Source organism: Camellia sinensis, chromosome 6, assembly GCF_055761805.1.
Source record: "Camellia sinensis isolate YWXY chromosome 6, ASM5576180v1, whole genome shotgun sequence".
Classification (NCBI taxonomy): Eukaryota; Viridiplantae; Streptophyta; class Magnoliopsida; order Ericales; family Theaceae; genus Camellia; species Camellia sinensis.
This window is the reverse complement of record NC_138966.1, coordinates 43,606,337-43,629,621: the sequence shown is the minus strand read 5'-3', so window position 1 is coordinate 43,629,621 and position 23,285 is coordinate 43,606,337. Positions and strand designations below refer to the sequence as shown.

At 33.3% G+C, this 23,285-nt stretch overlaps 1 protein-coding gene and 1 pseudogene across 4 annotated transcripts in view; one reads left to right on the top strand and one right to left on the bottom strand.

Moving 5' to 3' along the window:
- The window catches only part of LOC114267847 (disease resistance protein At4g27190-like), a 79,168-nt gene extending 69,846 nt beyond the window's left edge, over positions 1 to 9,322 (top strand). The window contains exons 4-5 of one of the 3 annotated variants that reach the window (XM_082873756.1): positions 6,930 to 7,643; positions 8,453 to 9,322. In XM_082873756.1, the coding sequence (XP_082729882.1) occupies positions 6,930 to 7,643; positions 8,453 to 9,211 (1,473 nt within the window). In that variant the 3' untranslated portion in view covers positions 9,212 to 9,322. The remainder of the gene's footprint in view (positions 1 to 6,929; positions 7,644 to 8,452) is intronic. The other 2 variants (XM_082873755.1, XM_082873757.1) reach the window with 2 other exon arrangements.
- LOC114271981 (syntaxin-71-like) overlaps positions 1 to 23,285 on the bottom strand; it is a 290,405-nt pseudogene that overhangs the window by 235,045 nt on the left and 32,075 nt on the right. The gene's annotated exons all lie outside the window — the stretch shown is intronic.

Below are 23,285 nucleotides of genomic sequence, written 5' to 3'. Positions count from 1 at the left end.
AGTTTCTCTACCATCGGGTAAAAGACCTGTGGGTTGCAAATGGGTGTTTACAATCAAGCAGAAGGCCTATGGGACTATTGACAGATATAAGGCGAGACTGGTTGCTAAAGGGTTTACTCAGACATATGGCATTGATTATCAGGAGACTTTTGCTCTAGTGGCTAAAATGAATTCTATTCTTGTCCTCTTTTCATGTGCCGCAAATTTGGGTTGGCCATTATAGAAGAGTGATATAAAGAATGCTTTTCTCCATGGTGATCTAGAAGAAGAAGTATACATGGATGTTCCTCTAGGTTTCTCTTCTTCGGTCACTGAAGGGAATGTTTGTCGATTAAAGAAGGCTTTGTATGGATTGAAACAGTCTCTTAGAGCCTGGTTTGATAGGTTTCCTAAGGCGATGCTCAGATTTGGGTATAAGCAAAATCATGCTAATCATACTATGTTCATCAAAAGATGTGGAGATAAAAGTGTTATTCTTATTGTCTATGTGGATGACATAGTGGTGATTGTTAACGATGTAGAGAAGATGTCCCAAATGAAGGCTCAACTTTCCAAGGAGTTTGAAATCAAAGATCTTGGCTCTTTGCGACATTTTCTTGGGATTGAGATTGCTAAATCGGATAATGGCATCTTTATTTCTCAAAGAAAGTACATCTTGGATCTACTTGAGAAAGTAGGTATGTTGGGATGTAGACCAGCAGATTCTCCTATTAAGGTCAATCACAGACTTAGCAACAGTGATGGAGATTATGCAAATAAAGGAAGGTATTAGAGACTTATAGGGAGATTAACATATCTTTCTTATACTAGGCCAGATATTGTATATGTAATTGGTGTTGTAAGTCAATTCATGTATGATCCTCGAATAGGGCATTTGGATGCAGTTGATTGGATCCTTAGGTATCTCAAATCCATACTTGGAAAAGGAATCTTGTTCTCTAATTATGGTCATTTGAAAATAGAGGCTTTCACTGATGCAAATTGGGTTGGTGTAGTTTATGATAGGCGGTCTACTTCGGGTTATTGCATTTTTGTAGGCAGTAATTTGGTGACTTGGTGGAGTAAGAAGCAAGTTGTTGTGGCTAGATCAAGTGCAGAAGCAAAGTGCCAGGCAATGGCAAATGGCATCTGTGGTGAGCTCCTGTGGCTTCAAGTGTTATTGGCTGACTTCGGATTGTTGAATGGTGGAGTAATGCAGTTGTATTGTGATAATAAGGTTGCTATTAGCATCGCTCATTGTCCTGTCTAACATGGTAGGACCAAACACAATGAGATTGACATACATTTTATCAAGGAGCAAACAAGTAGTGGTGTGATTTGTATGCCTTTTATGCAATCCCAAGACTAGTTAGCCGATGTTTTTACTGAAGGGTTTGGTAGCAAGGTTTTTCATCCTATTGTGTGCAAGTTGGGCACGAGGGATATTTATCCACCAACTTGAGAGGGAATGTTAAGTTAGATGAAGGGTATTTTTTCTTTATGTATTTATTGCTCCTAGTATAAATACATAGTGTCATAGAGGGAAACCCTAAGATAAGGTTTTGTGGCTCTTCCTAGTTTTATCTCTCTCTCTCTCTCTCTCTCTCTCTCTCTCTCTTTTATTTTCCTATTCTCTTCTCTCACTCTTAAACTTGTTCTTATAATTTCAACTGAAACCATCATTAAAATGAATAATATAATTGTGCTTTTAGATATGAATTTGAAATAAACAGATTTCACATCACTCATTTGAGGAATATATGCTTAATTCAATGTAATTTTTTTATTATTTAGATATACATTCTAATAATGGATTTTATAGTTTTAGATTATTGGATATAAAATAATATCCTGTCTCATTCTTCCCTTTCCCCAGTAGACACCTCCTCACTAGCCTTGGTTGAGTAAGCAAGGCTTGGACCCCCAGAATTTCGCCGAAAAAGGGCTCCAAATTTGGGAGGAGTTACAGGGCTAGTCCAACAACTTAATACCCACTAGGTCCTAACCCCAAATCATAACCATGTTTTTCCAATTTTACCCTTAGCCCAAAACTCACTATCCAGCAACTTGCCTGCTACCCAACAATACTATTATATCTTTCTCTCCCTCTGCCAGCAACCACCTCTGGTCACCGATACCTCTGGTCATTGGCGATCACCTCCGGCGCTGGTGACCACGCCTGACGATAATTTATTGAATTGTTTAAACAAAAATAACATCTATCACCACTACATCACTGCTGCCACCATCTCCACCACTTAATTACTCAATCATATCTAGACACACTTTCATCAGTGATAATAGATTTTTTTTAAATTACAAATAAATTTGAATCATTCACTCTTAATCATGTTCACTCACTTATTTACAATAATCCACACACACACACACACACACACACATAATAAACAATAGAGACTGATAAATTTATCATTGAAAAAATAATGAATCCATCATAGATCAATACAAAATCAACAAAAATTAATGATACATTCAGTGATAAATTTGTCATTGAACACAACTAGATACTGATAAATTTTTTACTAAATTTTTTTACAGCAAATTTGTTTTTTAAAATAGAGAGAGAGAGAGAGAGAGAGAGAGGAGGAAAATAAGGATGAGGAAGAGAAAAAGTAAGATATGAAAAAATAGTGTTGTTTGGAGTCATTTGGAGTCGATTTCACCATTGAAACAACTTGATCAATGTAGATCTATAGCTAAATTGATGGATCGGCGACAATAGAGTGAAGATCAAAGATGTAGCGTGTAGATCGGTGATGGTTGATGTAGTTGGTGAACAAGGTGGTGGATTCGTGACGATGGAGTGTAGATCGATGGTGGTTGCGAATGGACGACGACAGTGGCGAGTGGAAGATGATGGTGGCGATGGTGGTGATGGTTCAACGACTGTAGTGGTTGTCATGGTGACGTTGATAGCAATGGAGGAGAACGGTGGAGATGGTTGGTGAACAATGGTGGTGGCAGTGGTTGATGACGGTGGTGGTGCGGCGATGAAACTCTTTACAGAAATGGTAGAAAGAGATGAGTCTTCTTTGTGTGAAAGAGAGAGAGAGCCTACACAAATGGTGGAGGAAGAGAGAGAACAAAAGATTGTTTAGGTAAACACAAAACACTCAAGGGTAAAAAAGGAAAAATAATAGATGGGCTAGGACTTATGTATACATAAGATTCTAAGTCAGAACCTAATGGGTAATAAAATCCAAAAACAGGACTGGCTGATGGATAACCCAATGCATTAGTACCTTATACTATATTATTCAAACAGACCTAATAAACATTGGGGCCCATTTTTTTTTAATAAGCAAAATATTTTATTTAACAAAATTAATTGAAAAAATTAAAATTATTAATTGCTCTCTCATACAATACTAAAATTATATGAATTAACTAATAAAATAAAATTGAGAATACTTATAATTTTCCAATCACAAGTGGAATCTGTATTTTAAGAAAATTTTAAAAGACGTATTTGTAATTTACTGAATTTTTTTTTATATATTAATTGAGGCCTAGTCTAAAGGCCCCCTAAAAAAAATTTTGTACCAGCAACGAACAATTTTTTATTTTTTCATATATGTGTTGTTAGGCCAAATGGAATATATATATTGAATAAATCTGTCCTTTGATCAACAATGTTACAAGAATTATTGAATGGATTAGTTGTATTATCTATTGAAAAAGATTTGGTAAATAATTAGATTATGCAAATTTAATTAGTGATTTTGCCGCTAAAATGGGATAGTTGAGTCAATTGTAAACTAACTATTGCTAAATTATAAAATAACAACATCAATTTTTTATCTTTTTGACTCTTTGCAATGATTTCTTTTTATCTTAATGTATGGAAGTAAATTTTAATTTATAATTTTAACGATTATTTGTGCAAGTAAATTTTGTTTGTGACTACTAACAAATTAAAAAATTCTTAGTACTCATCATTTTATCTATAAAATTTTTACAAAAAAAGTAGGGTAAAATATAAATACCTCTTGAGGTTTGCTTAAAATATAGATTGTCCCTATGGTTTAGAAAATTACAAATATCCCATTGTCAAAAAAAATTATTTAATAGAATTAATTGAAAAAAGGAAATTTCTAACTGCTCTCTTATTCAATAATAAAATTACCTGAATTATTAATTGAAATAAATATATGACATCATTAGATCCTGTTAATTGGCTTGATGATTTATTAATAAAATGCGCAATTTGTTATGAAATTAGAAACTTCAAGAGGCAGCCTGTAATTTTCAAAACCACAAGAGGCAATTTATATTTTAAGCAAACTTCATGGAATGTATTTGTAATTTACCCAAAAAAGTATATGTAAGAGGGCCTCATTTCATAGTTTGCCTAAGATCTCATAAATCTCAAGGTTGGCCCTACCTCTACCTCCCTAAGCCACCTTGATCTCTCTTTCTCTCTCTCTCTCTCTCTGTGTCTATGATAAACCTATTTTGTTTTTAGGTGAGCTTTCCCCAGATAAAGTAGAGGAAATTTATAAGTTCGCCTCTAATCTGTCATTTCCCGATTTTCAAAATTTTAATAAAGCAAAAATTAATTAATTTAAGTTCGATATTTTAATAGAAGGTATTCTTGTTAACCTTATTCTTTCTCAATGTTAACAGTATTGAAGAAATAGAAAAGTGTATTCAATAAAATGTATCTTTACAATACAATGAGATGCCTATATATAAGCGAGAAAGAGTGGTCACCAAATAAGAGTGGTTACCAAGAAAGCTAACAATAGAAATATCCTAATATGGTAAAACCTAATTACAGTATCTAATATATATAGTGAATATAATATATATATATATATACAATATTCACTAACAGTCTCCCTCAAACTTAAGGTGGTTGCAAAGAGACCAACTAGAGTTTGGAAAGAGAAAATAAAATAAAATAAAACTAATAATGCTTGAAGACAATTTATGGTTATGCATGACCATTGTAGGAGCAGCCGAAACTAACGCCGGAAGATAGTTTATGGTCGTACTAGACCGTTGTAGGAGCAACTGGAGCTAATGTCAGAAGACAGTTTATGGTTGTACCGGACTATTGTAGGAATTGAGTGTGCCAAGGGCAACTTAAGACATAATGCGCTAGGGGCTGACTTAGGTAGTGTGCCAAGGGGCAGCTTAGGTGATGGTGCACTAAGGAGGTGACTTGGGTGGTGCGCCAAGTACTTGCTTGGGTGGTTCGCATAGTGTATCACTTTGCTCAAAATGATATATGTATATTACCCCCTCAAACTCAAATAGGTTTGAAGATATAAACTTATTTGAGGTCGAAATAGTGGGAAAGACAGAGTGGAGCGGAAGGGAGAGATCATATTCTAAAAAACAATTATAGAAAAGAATTTTTATTTTAATAGTGGGACAAGCCCATGTGATAGAGTTAAAAAAACATATTGTTTTGTTTGAATAGAAAGAGTGTACCCCGAGAGAGAGAGAGAGAGAGAGAGAGAGAGAGAGAATTTTGGATGGGCTTATTTAAAAAATTGTGGGTTTGGGAGAGTGTGTGGGATGGGTTTGATTAAAAAAATGTGTGTGTAGATTAAAGAGGGGTAAATCCGAGAGAGGGAGAGGAAAGATCTTGAATGTGGGCTGGTGGTTGAGCAACGGCGAAGGATGGCGGCGATAGGCTAGAACTGCCAGCGTGATGGCCGGAGCTGTAGCTGGCGTGATGGAATAGACGTCCGAGGTGGAGGCGATGGCTGGAGCTGTGGTGAGTAATGGCGACGATGGTCGGAGAAAGAGACGAATGTGTGGCTATGAGATACTCAGGTTTAAGAACTGAGGGGTTTGGGATGCAAGGATAACAGATAGGACTAAGATCCGACGAGCGGCCAAGGAAAGGTTGTTGCCCACTGGTAAGGAGAAGAACACCAAGAACTTAACCTATAGTTCTAATACCATGTTAACAGTATTGAAGAAATAGAAAAGTGTATTCAATGATGTCTCTCTTTACAATACAATGAGAGGCCTATATATAATCAAGTAAGAGTGGTCACCAAGAAAGCTATCAATAAAAATATTATAATATGGTAAAATTTAATTACAGTATCTAATATATATTTTTTGATCGGTAAAGAAAAGACTTTATTGATGAAGAAGTAAAATTACAAGCAGAACTTACATCAACAAAGGACGGAAGGGCACAAAGTATCATAGCTAGAGTCAACAATTCCAATTAGATTGACACTGAAAAGCAAGTACAATCTTATACTAGCACTTGACCCAAGAATTGGAGATGGACTAATCAAAGGAAAAACAAAACACAAACAAACAACAACAAACATAGATCCCACTAAATCATTTTACTTGCTCATATTTACTTAAATTGTCAAAATTCTGATTTCCATTGTAAAACGTGTTTGGAGGCCAATATTTTATTAAAGTCAAAAATATATTCTATTTTTTCTTGTTAACCTTATCTTGCTATGAAATGACAAAATCAATGATTTTCAAGTATAGTCAGCTTGCATTAGAAAACGTGAATAATTTTATAAAAAAATGATATACAAATCCACTTTTTAGACTTATTTTTTAGATCTAATGATATGTAAGTAATATGATTGGTGGATAATTAGAGAAAATATGAGAAAGAATGTTACCTTAAATGCCTTAATTGATTGTCACATCATTGAACTTAAAAAGTGGGTTTAATTTTTGAACTTGTATAATAATGCTCTAATTTTATAATTTTTGAAGAAAATAATTTTAATTTAAAAAAAATGATATTCACTCAAGATCATGATTAAGTGGTTAGCAACTTCAATATCTAAACCACACTCGACACAAATAGAATCGAAAATTTTGCTATGTTATTTTCTCATGAAATGAATGATATTTAATGGATTTTTTTTAATGGAAATAAAATATGTTGTGTTTAACTATATTTGTAACCCTGTGAATGGACTTTGTAGGTTAAATTAATTACCATTGAGGAATTGGTGATCTTTGGAATGGATAACGTGATAGAGATATGGCCTAGGGAACTTCAACCTAAAGTGGGAAGGATGTCAATTACGCATTGTCGTAAGCTATTGAATATTCTTAAGGGCATGCAGAGTATTGAAAGACTTATAGTAAGGTACTGTCAATCTGTGGAAGTAGCATTTGATCTTGAAGGAATAATTGTTAGAGAAGGCTATCCAGATATCGTGCTCCCTTCATTAACAGAATTGGCCCTACTTTATCTACCAATGTTGACACATATTTGGAAGAACAACTTACTAAGAATTCCAAGCGTTCAGAACCTGACATCCTTAACAGTAGTGGGTTGTAGCAGTTTGAGATATATATTCTCATCTTCTCAAGCCAAACTTCTTGTGAAACTACAAGAAATATGTGTAGCTGAATGTGGTGTGCTGGAAGCGATTGTTAATGAGGAACCAAAAGTAGATGATGAAGTCGCAACAAATATAATCATGTTCCCTCAACTAAATAGTCTCAGACTCTTTCATCTGCCAAACCTCAAGAGATTATGTCCCCAAGCTTACACATTTGAAGGATCATTCATCGAGAAGATAAAAGTAATCAACTGTCCCAACATGAGGGCAATCCCTTCAGCATCGCAACGCATTGTTCAAGAAGTGGAATTTTTTAACTCAGCTCAACACCATCTCTTGGCTACAAAGGTAAGTGAGTTGTCTTAAAATTATGGTATTCAACATTAACAACCCATTCTTTCAATATCCATTGAACTAAGGATAAACCTCTAAATGTTTGAAGAGGAAAGAATTGTTGGGTACAAAAAGTCAAGGAGAATAAACTCTTTAGCATTGGTGCGGTCAAAGATTTTGTCAAGAAAATTGATCCATTCTTTAAAAAAAAAAAAAAAAAAAATTGGAGATAATTTTTTGGGATTATTACATCCCAGTGGATGTCAGAAGGAAAAAAAAAAAAAAAAAAAAAAAAAAAAAAAAAAAAAAAAAAAAAAAAAAAAAAAAAAGGTCCGTGAAAAAGTAATTTATAATTTTGATTATTAATATTTATAAAGTTTCTCACTAATTTGTAATTATTTTTTCAAAACTCTTTGGATATGATATTTTCCCTAATTTTTTTTTTCTAGAATGATGTAATGATGGTATTTTTTGTAATTAAATGTCATTTTAATGGGCACATGATTTTAAAAGGATAAGTCTTGGTGCAACCACATCATTCTGTATACAAATGTTATAGGTTTTTTTTGTTTGTATATCATTATTCTTTTGTCAATTGTTCCCAGCTCCCAAATAAATGGTGTTAACACTAAGGGAGTGTTTGTTTGGAAGGACTAAATAGGGGTGGATTACAATACAATAAACTGTTAGTCTTAAATAATTAGTACATTAACAATTTTGTTCGAAATGATGTGTATTTGACTATTAATCCGATCTTCATTTTTTAACCAAACAATGGATTAGTAAATATGTCACTAACACAATTGAAGTGATAACAATTACAGTTTAGTTTAAGCACCAAGGGAACGCTTGATGTCACAGGAATAGATGAGCCAACTGAGATATGGCACAATCAACTTGAAGTCGGATGCCTTGACAAAGTAAGATTCATGCGGGTCCAGTATTGTGGAAAATTATCAAGTGTTGTGTCGTCCAAGTTAATGCAAAGGCTGCACAATATACAACGGCTAAAAGTATGGTGGTGTGATTCACTGGAAATGATATTTGATCTCCAAGAGGGGGTGCGTGCTGATGTTGCTGAGAAAGAAACATTAATCACTCAGTTAAGCAAATTGATATTGAAGTATTTGTCCAAGTTGACACACATATGGAAGAATATTTCCCAACAAACTCATTGTTTCGAAAATCTAGGATGTCTAACAGTGCAGCACTGTGACAACCTGAGATATGTATTCACAATTTCCATGGCCAACGTTCTTGTGAATCTACAAAATCTAACAGTTGAGCATTGCGAGAAGGTAGAAAAGATTGTCACCAGGGAAAACGATGAAATCTTCTCGCGAAGAATTTACTTTGTCAAACTTATAAATCTTCCAAGTCTCGTGTGTTTTGGCCCGGATGTAAATAATACTGAAATTCCAGCAAGAAGTACATCTGTCAGACTCTGCCCCAAATTTCCAGGTAACACTCCAATTATATATTTGCAAGTTTTCGACGAACTCAAGAAGGCAACTTCACTACTCAATTTTTTAGCTATACATACACATCTTACAGCTAAGAAAAAAGTAGTTATGATAAGGTAGTATTTGATTCATTGAAATAAAATATTGAAACTAAATAATCATTTCTTAACCTTTTTATGAAATGATCATTCTTTTACTATAGTAAATAATAATTCTATTTATAATATATTTTATATTATATTTTTAGTACACCAAATATGAAAATATATGTTCTAATGGAATGACCATTCGATTTCATTTAATTTCAAAGAATAATTACAATTAGGTGCTTGTAATATTCTACACAATCTCTCACATTACTAATGAATATGGTTAAACTTTAGGGAAAATTACAATTAGGTGCTTATAAGTTTGCAAAATGATAATATTTATTTATTTTTTTATTATTATTTTTATTTTTGATAAAGTTAGGAAATTAGAAAGTTAGTAATTAGATTAGGGTTAATTGCACTTTTGACTCTTGTAGTTTAACCCAAGTTTCACTTTGGCTCTTATGATTTCAAATTGAACAGTTTGGTCTCTATACTTTAAATCTAGTTTTAGTTTGGTCCTTCTATTCAAGTTAGAAGTTAAAATTAACAATTTTAGAATGTACATATAGAAAAAATTAACAAAAATTTGGATGAGGACCAAAATAAAATTTGAGTCAAATTATAAAAGTGAAATAAAATTAACTTCTAAAAATATTTCCACAAGATAAATACTAATCAGTCAGTAACTTTTAAATTTTTTACGAAAAGATGTGCTGAAAAATAAAAAATGATGTGATAATTTATAATGACGCTTTGACTTCTTGACTAAAATGTTTAGTCTCCAAACGAGACCTAAACCTAACCACACAGCAACCTCACTAACAACCATGGTGTGTGCAGCAAAGTAAAACTATAAATTTAGATTTATCATTTTATAGTTTAGATTATTAATTTTATACATGGACCATACACTACACAAATTCAATCTCAACTACACATTTTCATATAATTATTGGTGTCCAACAACAAGGGAAATCCCTTCCTGGAAGTGGAGCAAGTATTTTTTAAATATATTTTTATAATAATATTATGTAATTTTTTAATAAAATTACAATAGTTTGTGATTCAAAAATAAAATTAGGCATTTCTGTAATGTTTGACTTTATTTTTTAATAATAAACTCTCGTAATTCAATCAGAAAATTACGTAATAATTGTCACAAATTATCAAAATACATACACAAAAAAAATACGTAAAACAATGCATATGATACACACCCTATCCCATGCTTGAGATACAAATGATGTTAGCAGCAGTGAACTTTGTATTTAATAATTAATAGTATATATGTATTCTTAAGATGGGTCATACAATACACACCTATTTTTAGAGTGTGTAGTATATGAAAGTTATGATAATTGTGGTACTAATATTACAAATATCATAATTAAATCACTTTTAGTCATAATTAAAGTAAAATAAAAAAAACAATGGGTCATAACCAAAATCCACTTGAGTCATAACTAGACCTCGGTCATAATTAAAGTAGTATCCACAATATGCCATAATTAACACCACAATAAACCAAATATCATTTGAGGTATAACTAATTTTTTTTTTATTATAACCAAAATAACAATTATAATAAGTTATAACTAAATCATAAACAACACTAAAATGAATTATACTTAAATCATAATAAACATCACTATTGATTATAATTAAGAACCACACATTCATAATTAAACATTTTGTTTTGAGCAAACTTCACTTTACTCCCTGTGATTTGAGTACTGTGCGGTTTACCTCTTAACATTTGGAAATAACCACATAACCCCAACATAGTTTGTCAACTAAAGTGTACTGTTAAACTTTTTGTCCAACTTAACAGCAAGTGTAAAACGTGTGGCAGACACAATAGTTATATGCTTATTTTCATATTTCAAGGTGGCAAATCGCACATGGAATAAAACACAAGGGATTAAAGTGCACTTACCTTTCAAACAAATGAAGAAAATACAAGGGTATTTTAGTCTTTTTATTAAATCATTAACGGGGTGGGTAACACTGTTATACAAATAACATTTTACTTTACTATTGCCCCATCAGAGCCAAAGTTCTAGCTCTGGCCCTTCTTTAGATATGCTTCATGCCATCGCCAAATGTATACAGTGGAGGTGTTTGGTGTGGATTATAGGGGGATTATAGCTTATTTTAATTTGAGAATCTGTGCCAGACTTTTTGGTAAGCTTCTGCTTACAGTTTTTTAGGCAAAAATAGCTTAAATAAGCTGAGAAAAGTTGATTATTTAAAAACTAGGGAAGGGGTGCTTTTGATTTCTACTTTCTGATTATCAACTTTTAGCTTACAATAAGTTGCACCAAACACCCCCAGTATAGAAGATGTGGCTAGGTTCATTCTTTTACAAACAAATTGATTTTTACTTCAACAACATTACCAAATATTAACATTAGTTTCTCTTTAATTACTACATAGGCAAGGGGGACTTTGACTTTCCTGGCATTGAGATCTTTGACTATACCTTTGACTTCGACGTTGACGACAAAGACAATTAACAACGTTGTCAGGTATTAACAATTGTAGATTATCAACTCTTTAGAGGAAAGGTTTTTTCATGCATATCCTATTGATACACACACAAAATTGTCATTGCACAAAATTTTAGTTCTTCGTGTTTTTACCAATTAACTTTATTTTTGAGGAATACTAAGCACATAAATTTTATGGTAGTGTGTACTATATGCACTTTTAGCTACGATTTATGTGTCATTTGTTATGAATTACAGTGTTATTAGTTATGACATTATTTTACTTATGATCCAAGAGTTGTTTGGTTATGCTTTATGTGATGTTTGGTTATAACTCAAATTTTTTTTTTTTTTTTTTAGTTATGACTCCCATGGTATTAAGTTATGCCATTTATGATAATCAAACTCACAAATGACATAACTTGCATATAGTATTTCCCTGCATCAATTAATGTTCTTTTTCCTAATGTTTAGCTTTAAACATATCACAAAGGATTATCCAGTAACATATGCTAAATGCAATCGTTCTATTCACGAAAGAGGATGTAACTAGATTTTGCTTTGTTTTCTTTTTTCTTTTTTTTTTCGTTGTTTCCGTACTCGATAACTAGCAAGTTGTAGGTTGGGGGTGCGATTGAAGTCAAAATGTATACCATTAAGGCCTATAATTGAGATTTCTTATTCATTTTCTTGATGCAACTTTGTAAATTTTACTAGTGTTTGATGTGAATCTGGTTTGATGCATTTGAAGTACAAAATGAGCCCAAAGTGATATTTTAGTTGAAAAGCATGCACCGCACATGCAGAGGGTCATTCCTACGTGTGTGGGCCCCTTCCTGAAGATCAAAACGAATTGCATAATCTGCACTTGCAGAGGGTTTTTCTCGCAAGTACAGAGCCTTTCCCGTACGTGCAGAGCCTTTCCCATACGTACGGCCTTTTTCGTACATGTGGCCAACATTTCCCGCATGTGTGGCCACGTCGATTTCGTGTACGTTTTTTTTAGGGTTCGAAAAGTATAAGATGAGGAAAAAAAAGATTGTTCTAGGGTTCGAAAATTCTCTTAAAAAAATAGGCAAAGGGGGCTAGGCTTTTGGAGTTTTGGAGTTTTGGAGTTTAAGGATTGGAGGTCTTCCATGGCAGCTTCTTCATCATCTTTTTACTCCTCCATGAGCAGCTAGGCTTCTCTTTCTAAGGTTTTGATGAAACCTTAGCCATGTAAATAGAGTTTTAACTAGGTTTTGATTTTTTAAATGGTTTGAGCAAGTTGTATGAATGTTTTAGAAGTTTTAATTTCAATTTCCTTTCAGTATTCTACTTTATGTGATTGTTGAATGCTTTTCATACAATGGTTTTCTATGTGCTATACTCAAAGTATGAGACGAGTCATGCTACAAGAAACGAGTTGTGTTACTACCATAGCCTAGAGTGAACGACTCGTACTACTTGAAATGATTCATGCCTATACGTTGAACGCAACAATCATTTTGATCAGTGTTTCAAACTTGTAGTTGTGAAACATTGGCTAGTTCAAACCGCATTGCAATTAGATCCTGATGTTAAACCCTATTTATGCAACTAGTAGTGGATTCTTTGTCCTAGGATTTTTCCCAAATCGAATTCTCAACCTTAATCTTTAGTGTTAATTTAATTTTCTAGTTATTTTAATTCTCGCTTTAATTTAATTATCTTCAATCATTCTGGTCTTAATTAATTGAATTTCACATTATTCCTTATGGATCTATACCTAGCCATTATTCTACAAAATTTAGATACACTTTGGACTTTATTTTTGGTGTGCTTAACAACCCACTAGTTACCATTATCACCTCTCTACCACTAACCACCCTATAACCACCATTGTCACTACCATTGCCATAGCCACCACCCCAACCACCACTATCACAACCAATACCACCATTACCACGACCATTAGTATCATCATTTTTAGAGTCCTAACCAAATATAGGACAATGTTTTCTACTGAACACATTTTTCAAAACACCTCTCATAGATTTTTGTATCCCCTTCAAAATAGACAAAGCGTAGTACATAGTTTGTATATAGGCTTCTTTTTAATGAAATAAATAAATTTATGCAAAAATAAAAGTACAAACAAATAGATGGAATATATATGGGAAAATGGTTTTGAAAAAACCTTACTTTTTGCTAACTTTGAGCATTAATTAAGGTAGGACCCAAGCGTTATTTTTAACGTTACTAATTGGGTTCATGTTTAATGTCACGTATTGAATAACATCGTGTATTTGGTTGCTCAAAACCATTTCCAAATGAATGAGAATTCAATACGGATTTTCTGGTTCGTGGAAATGGCTTTAGGTGGGTTTCTTACACATTTGTGAAAAGTGTTTGTCCCACATTGGAAAGGCTTAAGGATTTAAATGGGTATATAAACTCTAGCTTAGGATACTTGGGATGGGCCCCAAGGGGTATCCAAGTATATGGAAGGGTGAGGTTATGGGTAAAGTGGGCTAGACCCATTGGATCCAAAACAAAAACACGCATGCGCCGCCGTTAGTCCGGGCAAGCTGGGCTTAGGCACGGATGCGTGGTGTGAGGTTGGGTTGGGCTTGTCCGACCCAATACTTATCTTTTTGGGCCAAAAACATTTATATTTTATTTATTTAATTTTGAATTTCGGTTTCAAAATTCAAAATAAATCTGTCCAAATTTGTTCCTCCACCTTAACAGGTTCATACCTGTTAAAATTCACTCGAATAGGTTCATACCTGTTGAAAATTCCACCCAAACAAATCTGTTTCTATTCAAATCCGTCCAAACAGGTTTTCTACCTACTAAATCTGTCCGAACAGATTTTCTATCTATTGACACCTGTTCGGAAAAGCCTCATGTTCTCCTATATATATCCTGTCATTCCAACAATTCTATCATCGAAATTTTCCAAACATTTCTTCCTTTTCTTCTTCTGTTCATCCTTCTGTGCTTCTGCATCTGTCTACCATTTAGTTTCTAAGAAAAGAAAGAGAGAGTTACAGCATTGTTTGGTTCACCAGACTTGAGTTTGTAGTGCTGCAAATCAAGTGTTAGTCCTTACATTCTGGGAAGTAGACGCCGATAAATCTCGAAGCACCAGAGCGAGTGCGAAATTTACTTTAAGGAGATTGTGTCCAACACAAGCCTCGATTTATAATTTCTGTAAGCAATTGATTCAGAATTTAATTTATATAATTATTTTCTAAATTAATTATCTTTGTTTTGTTGTTTATTTTTTTTATACATTTATTTACATATACACACAACCACTAGGGATAACAATCTTAAAGTAGATTTTTGTTTTTTTTATTATTTGTGTGTTAGACAGACGAATATTTTGTTTTGAGAAATTAAATAGTAGTCATATACTGTTTAATTTCTTAAAAGTAGTAATCTACTATTTAATGATTTCTTTGATAACATAGTAGTCATATACTCTTTATCATTGGAGTTTTGTTACAAAATATTATTTTGTATATTTTGTGTGTAAATTAAATTCTATATAAATTTTTGATTATTACATTGTTATTTCGTCAGAAATATGGCTACTGAAACAAACAGTACTGAGACTGTTCGTACTCAGACCCCCACACCCGTTGTGCTAGTGATGACTCCGGCAATATTGGTAAATCATGGGGAAAAGCTAGAAAAATTTAATGGAAATAATTTAAAAATATGACAACAAAAGATGATGTTTTATCTTACAACATTGAATTTGGTTCGCTTCACTCATGAAAAAGCTCCGACACTGAACGAGGGAGAAATTGACCGGCAAGTGGTTGTCACAGTCGATGCATGGAAACATGGTGATTTTCTATGTCGCAAATATATCCTCAATGGGTTGGACAATACACTGTACAATGTGTATAGTGTCAAAAGCACTGCAAAAGAACTGTGGGAATCTCTAGATCATAAATATAAGACAGAGGATGCTGGTACAAAGAAATTTGTTGTCAGTCATTTTTTGGATTTTAAAATGATGGATTTCAAGACGGTTATTGGCTAGGTTCAAAATCTCCAATTAATTCTCCATGACATACATACGGAAGAGATGGTTTTCAGTGAATCTTTCTAAGTAGCGGCAATCATTGAAAAATTGCCACCGACCTGGAAAGAATTCAAGAATTATCTGAAGCATAAGCGCAAGGAAATAAAATTGGAAGAACTGATAGTGCAGCTCAGAATTGAGGAGGACAACCGTGGTTCCGACAAAAAGTCAGGAAACCATATCATGTAGGCTAAAGCAAATGTTGTGGAACATTAACAAGGGTCAAAGTTCAACAACAAGAAACGGAAACATGATGGCAATGGTCCCAAACAAGGATCCACTAGTAAGATCAACAAAGGAGTTAACAACAGGTTCAACAAGAGGTTCAAAGGCAAGTGTTTTGTGTGCGGCAAAGATGGACATTGTGCTAAGGATTGTCACGTTTGCAAAGACGGAGGGAGTTCAAGCAAAAAGCCAGTACAAGCCAACATAGCCGAGGATTTTTATCTTTCCGATGGAGTGACAGACATCAATCTTGTTGCAGTAGTCTCTGAGCCAAATTTGGTGGGCAATCCCATTGAGTGGTGGGTGGATATTGGACCAACTCGCCATATCTTTGTCAATAAAAAGATGTTCACAACCTACAAAGTGGTGGAAAGTGGGGAACAACTTTTTATGGAAAACTCCTCCATATCAACTGTGGAAGGATAAGGAAAGATTGTGCTGAAAATGACCTCGAGGAAAGAACTCACTCTTAACAATGTACTTCATGTGCCGGAGATTCGCAAGAATTTGATTTTTGGGTCGTTGTTGATCAAAAATGGGTTTAGACTAGTCTTTGAATCTGACAAGATTGTACTCTCCAAGAGTGGAATATATGTGGGGCGAGGTTACATGAGTGATGAGCTTTTTAAGATCAATGTATTAACTGTTGTACCAAATTTGGCTATTAATAATAAGAACACATCTTTTGTTTATATTGTTGAGTCTTCTTTTTTATGGCATGGTAGATTAGGACATATAAATTTTAATTCTTTGCATAGACTTGTTTCTTTAGAATGTTTGCCAAGCTTAGAGTTTGATCCTAATCATAAATGTGAGATTTGTGTTAAGGCAAAACTCACTAATGCATCATTTAATAAAATAGAAAGAAGTATTGAACCTCTAAGTTTAGTTCACACAGATATCTGTGATTTAAAATTTGTTCAAACTAGAGGAGGTAAAAAGTACTTTATTGTTTTTATTGATGATTACACCCGATATTGTTAGGTTTACTTATTGAGAAGTAAAGATGAAGCCTTAGAAGCTTTTATAAGCTTGAGGTTGAAAATCAACTTGGCAAAACTATTAAGACAATGAGTGACAGAGGTGGTGAGTATGATGCACTATTTGAGGAATTTTGTTCTGAACATGGTATTATTCACCAAACCACTGCACCCTATTCTTCTTAGTCAAATGGAGTAGCTGAGAGAAAGAATCGAACTCTTAAAGAGAGGATGAATTCCATGTTGATTAGTTCAGGGTTACTTCAGAACTTGTGGAGGGAGGCGATTTTGTCTGCTAACTTTATCCTTAACAGGGTACCCCACAAGAAAATCAATTAAACACCTTATGAAGTATGCAAAGGTCGACGACCTACCTACAATTACCACAAAGTGTGGGGGTGTTTGACCAAAGTGGCAGTCCCTAGTCCTAAAACAACTAAGATAGGACCAAAAACCATTGATTGTGTGTTAATTGGTTATGTAAATAATAGTAGTGTATACAAATTTTTAGTTCATAGATCTGAAAATCTTGATATGCATGTAAACACTATTATTGAGTTAAGGAATGCGTCGTTTTTCGAACACATTTTTCGTTGCAAGAAAACTGAAGAGACAAGTTCAAATAAAAGAACTTTTGATACTGCTATGGGTGGTAGTGAAGACCAAAATGATAAAGAAGCAGATGAACCTAGACGTAGCAAGAGGACTAGGATCTCTAAATCATTTGGTCCAAATTTTCTGATATATCTGTTAGAAAATGAGCCTTAAAACTTCAAGGAAACAATGTCAAGTCCTAAAGCTCCATTGTGGAAAGAGGCTATGAATAGTGAAATTGAATCAATTTTGCAAAATCATACTTGGGAACTGGTGGATCTTCCATCGGGGTGTAAACCTCTTGGATATAAGTGGATATTTAAGAGAAAAATAAAAGCAGATGGTTCAATTGATAAATATAAGACTAGGCTTGTTGTTAAGGGATACAGATAGAAGGAAGGCCGTAATTTTTTTGACACTTATTCGCCAGTGACAATAATACCATCTATTCTCATGCTAATTGCGATTGCAGCTTTGTATAATCTAGAGATACATCAAATGGATATTAAAACAGCCTTTTTGAATGGCAATTTAGATGAGGAAATCTATATGGAACAACCGAAAGGGTTTCAAGTTCCCGACCAAGAGAAAAAGGTATGTAAATTTGTCAAATCCCTTTATGGATTAAAACAAGCTCCGAAACAATGGCATGAAAAATTTGATCACGTTATGCTTTCGGATGGTTTTAAGATAAACGAATATGAAAAATGCGTCTATGTTAAACACATAGACAAAGGCTATGTCATAGTCTGTCTTTATGTGGATAACATGCTCATTATTGGAAACAATAATGACATAATTAAATCCACAAAGAAAATGTTGAACAGAAAGTTTGACATGAAAGATTTGGGAGTAGTAAACATAATTCTAGGAATAAAAATTAGTAGAACATCTGAAGGATATGCTTTATCTCAGTCTCACTATATTGGGAAGATTTTGGAGAAATTTGGAAAGCATAACGACCGTCCTGCTAAAACACCTGTTGACATTAGTCTTCATTTATCAAAAAATACAAGTGCAGGCATATCACAATTAGAGTACTCTCGGATAATCAGAAGCTTGATATATTTAATGAATTGCATTAGGCCAAATATGGCCTATGCTGTAAGCAAATTGAGTAGGTACATAAGTAATCCAGGCTCCGATCACTGGAAATCGATAATTAGGGTACTTAGATATCTAAGACATACTCGAAATTATGGATTACATTATACCAAATATCCAGCAGTACTCGAGGGGTACAACTATGCGAATTAGATATCAGATACTAAAGACTCAAAATCCACTAGTGGATACGTCTTTACCCTAGGAGGTGCTACAGTTTCTTGGAAATCCTCTAAGCAGACATCCATAGCAAGGTTGACAATGGAATCTGAGTTTATCGCATTAGATAAAATAGGAGAAGAAGCAAAATAGCTTCGTAATTTCTTAGAAGACATTCTAGTGTGGCCTAAACCTGTGCCAACTATATGCATTCACTGTGATAGTGAAGCAGCAATAGAATGGGCACAGAATCATATGTATAACGGTAAGTCTCGACACATTCGTCGAAGACATAATACCGTTAGGCATTTTCTCTCACATGGAATAATGTCCATAGAATATGTAAAGTCAAAAGAGAATATTACGGATCCATTGACTAAAGGACTAGCCAGAGAGCAAGTGTACCATTTATCGAGGGGAATGATATTAAAGCCTATCACTTAAAAGTCGCCATACTAGCAACCCAACCTAGTTGATTGGAGATCCCGAGATCTAGGTTCAAAGGGACAACCGAATTATGGATGACTTCACGTATCACTAAGGAGGTTTACTCCTATCCATTTCTATGATAAAAAGAGTGATACCTGTAGCGTTAGTAGGATAAGCTTTGTTTTTAATGATTCTTATAGCTTGGACATCCAAGTGGGGTATAACAAGATACTCTTAATTAGAAGTCACTTATATGAGTGTGAACTGGGCCGATTCTATGAGAATTGAGAAGGCTAAATTCTCTAGAGCACTCATGAATTACCAGGTGTTGTTCAGGGCCAAAATGAATACAATCGTAAGAACCAAACTATGTGAGCAGATACACTATGGGTAGTCTATTGTCTTGGCTTACACAAACAGCTGAACAGTTCAAAGCATCGCGTCCATTAGTTAGCCAGTAAGTCTAATAGGCTTTCACTAAAGGAGGTTCAAAGCCAAAAGCTACCTATCTCAATGTGGTGTATCTTCTTAATATACTCTTTCTTTGTCTACATCTTGTTGAATGTCCGTTATCGTAAATTCCATTCATATGGGGGATTGTTGGGAAATGGTTTTGAAAAAAACCTTATTTTTTGCTAACTTTGAATATTAATTAAGGTAGAACCCAAGCGTTATTTTTAACGTTACTAATTGGGTTCATGCTTAATGTTGTGTAGTGAATAACATCGTATATTTGGTTGCTCAAAACCATTTCCGTGAATGAAAATTCAACGCGCATTTTCGGATTCGTGAAAATGGCTTTAGATGGGTTTCCTACACATTTGTAAAATGTGCTTGTCCCATATTGGAAAGGCTTAACGATTTAAATGGGTACATAAACTCTAGTTTGGGATACTTGGGATGGGCCCTAAGGGGTAACCAAGTTTGTGGAAGGGTGAGGTTATGGGTAAAGTAGGCTAGACCCATTGGACCCAAAACAAAAACATGCGCGCGCCACCGCCGTCCATCTGATCGGTCGGTCAGGCCAGGCCTGGGCTTGGGCTTGGGCTTGGGCGCGGGTGTGAGGTTGGGTTGGGTTGGGCTTGTCCGACCCAATACTTGTCTTTTTGGGCAAAAAACATTTGTATTTTATTTATTTAATTTTGAATTTTGGTTTCAAAATTCAAAATAAATCTGTCCAAATTTTTTCTTTCCCCTTAACAGGTTCATACCTGTTCGAATCCACCCGAAGAGGTTCATACCTCTTGAAATTCCACCTGAACAAATCTATTTCTATTCAAATCTGTCCAAATAGGTTTTCTACCTATTGAATTTGTCCGAATAGGTTTTCTATCTGTTGACACCTGTTCGGAAAAGCTACCTATTCTCTTATATATATCTTGTCATTCCAGTAATTCTATCATCGAAATTTTCCAAACATTTCTTCTGTTTCTTCTTCTGTTCGTCCTTCTATGCTCTTGCATCAGTCTACCATTTAGTTTCCAAGATAAAAAAGAGAGAGTTACAGCATTGTTTGGTTCGTCAGACTTGTGTTTGTAGTGCTGCAAATCAAGTGTTAGTTGTTACATCTTGGGAAGTAGGCGCCGATAAATCTTGAAGCACCAGAGCGAGGGCGAAATCTACTTTAAGGAGATTATGTCCAACACAAGCGTCGACTTATAATTTCTGTAAGCAATTGATTCAGAATTTAATTTATATAATTATTTTCTGGATTAATTATTTTTGTTTTGTTGTTTATTTTTTTTATACATTTATTTACACATACACACAACCACTGGGGATAACAATATGTTTGTACTTTGTTCCTATTTTAGAATTTTTATCCCTTCCGATTTTCCTAATAATTTTCTTCTTCTTTTGAGGTTGATCTAATAACTATTTAGCTTTGCTTTTGTTGGGCATCTCTAGATTTGTTAACTAAACCAACTATGAAGCGGCATATGTTGTTGAGACATCCATGTTGTATGTTCAAAAGAAAAGAAAGTAAAGAAAAAAGAAACATATATATATATATATATGAGAACATGTGTTTGTCTTTTTTTTTTAGTATTTTTCTTCTCTCTGGTATCTCTATAAACTATTTAGATTTGGTTTTTTATTTTTCCTCACAGGTGATTTTCGCGGCATGATTTTCTCAAATTCTATGAAGATCCAAAAGTTAGAGAAACCAACCAAGGTTACAAGGTGGTCTCATATATGTGTGGAAACTATCTAGTTGTTATGATTACATTTATGGGACTATTGTCTAAATTTGAATAAGCTATTAGCTCTTACTATTTGCTCTTTGTAGTGTGTGTTCTTGTTTGTTGGGTTGATGATGCTACTAGCAAAACCTTGTGTTTTGTGGGTACAACTGGACTTACTATATTATTAGCCAAGTAATAATTTATGGGTGAATTTGAAATTTGTGTTTTGTGTGCAATTGCACCAATGTCATGAGTGATTGTCAATATTATTGAATAAATTATACGGGAGACTCAAAGAAGTTGCTTTTAATCCTAATGTGGGTTGATTGATTGAAAAATGGGCAGTACCATGTATAAACTTCCAGGTTGATATTACTTGGATAAATTACAGTTAGTCCTTACAATTTAACATCTTTTTCGTTTAAGTTCTTCAAGTTTCGATTTTGTCAATTAAGTCATTAAAGTATTAAATTTGAATCAATTTAATCTTGAAGACAATACAAAATAAAATATAAATTTTATAATAAAATTTTACTTTGATTCACTATAAATTTTATTATGAGATAGAGTAAAATTTTATTGTTGACATTAATTTCAACAGTAAAAATTTTATTACTTTTTTTAAAGAATTTCATGAATCCTATTTGATAAATCTTAATAAGAGAATTTTAAAAATATTAATTTTATTAAAAAACGATGTCTAAATCAAAAGTTATATCAATTTAAAATTTATTTATTTTTTAGATAGGAATTTAAAATTTAAATCATTAAATCACTCAACGGACTTTCCAAGAAAAAATTTTGTGTTTGTATTAATGTATGAAAGTTTTATTATGAAGGGATCTTGACCAAATTTTTCTTTAAACAATTATTGTTTGTAAAATTTTGACATTATTTTATGTTTTGAGCGTATTGTGGTTATATTGTACATAGTGACAAAGTATATAAAAACCGTTGTTCCAAACCGAAGCAACTTACATTTTCTAAGTTCGATTTGATTTAGTTCCAAAATTTTCATAACTCAGTTTGATTCTAAATTTCATAAAACTATAAATAATGATTTAGTCTTGATTTACCTCAGAACTGAACCATGTTCAGCCCTATACCTATCCATTTTGAGAAATACTACGAATTCATAATTTTTATCCCAAATTTTATCCAGAAACATCAATTTATGACTTAAGATTCATTTATATGTAAACTCCACACTATATCATTTTAATATTTTCCATACAAATACAATATCAAAAAAATTCTAAGCTGATAAGTCTAGGACATAACATCAATGATCCATTTTCACCAATAGTTCTTAGTAATAGTCCAGTCTAGAAGATTTCCTTGCGAGTGAGAAACCCATTTGACATCTCTTATTCAATAGGTTACACAATTACATATCAAAACTGCGGCTGGGTTTAGCAGAAACCAGATTTAAACTATGAATTAATGCATTACCATAAAAAGTTAAAAAATTAAAAAAGGGACAATTACAAAAAAAAAATCACAAAGTTGGACCCTCATATCAAAATAAACCATAAACTTTTAATTTTGTCAATTTAAACCCTAAACTTTTAATTTGTTTTCAATCTAAACCATTTGTCTATTTTTATTAAGTAAAAATAACTATAAAATTATATTTTAGTCATTAAACTCAATAAAAATAATATTTTAGACATTTTATGCATACTTAGACCATCTCCAACCTAACACCAAATGTTTCATCAAATATAAAATTTAATGAAAAAACCCACCTTTTGCTGCTCCAACCCAATACCAAATGTTTCATTAAATCTAGGATTTCTCAAATCTTTCATCAAATTGAGCATCAAATCACTATTCATAGCCGTTGGAACTACAGGTCATTTTCACCACCAAA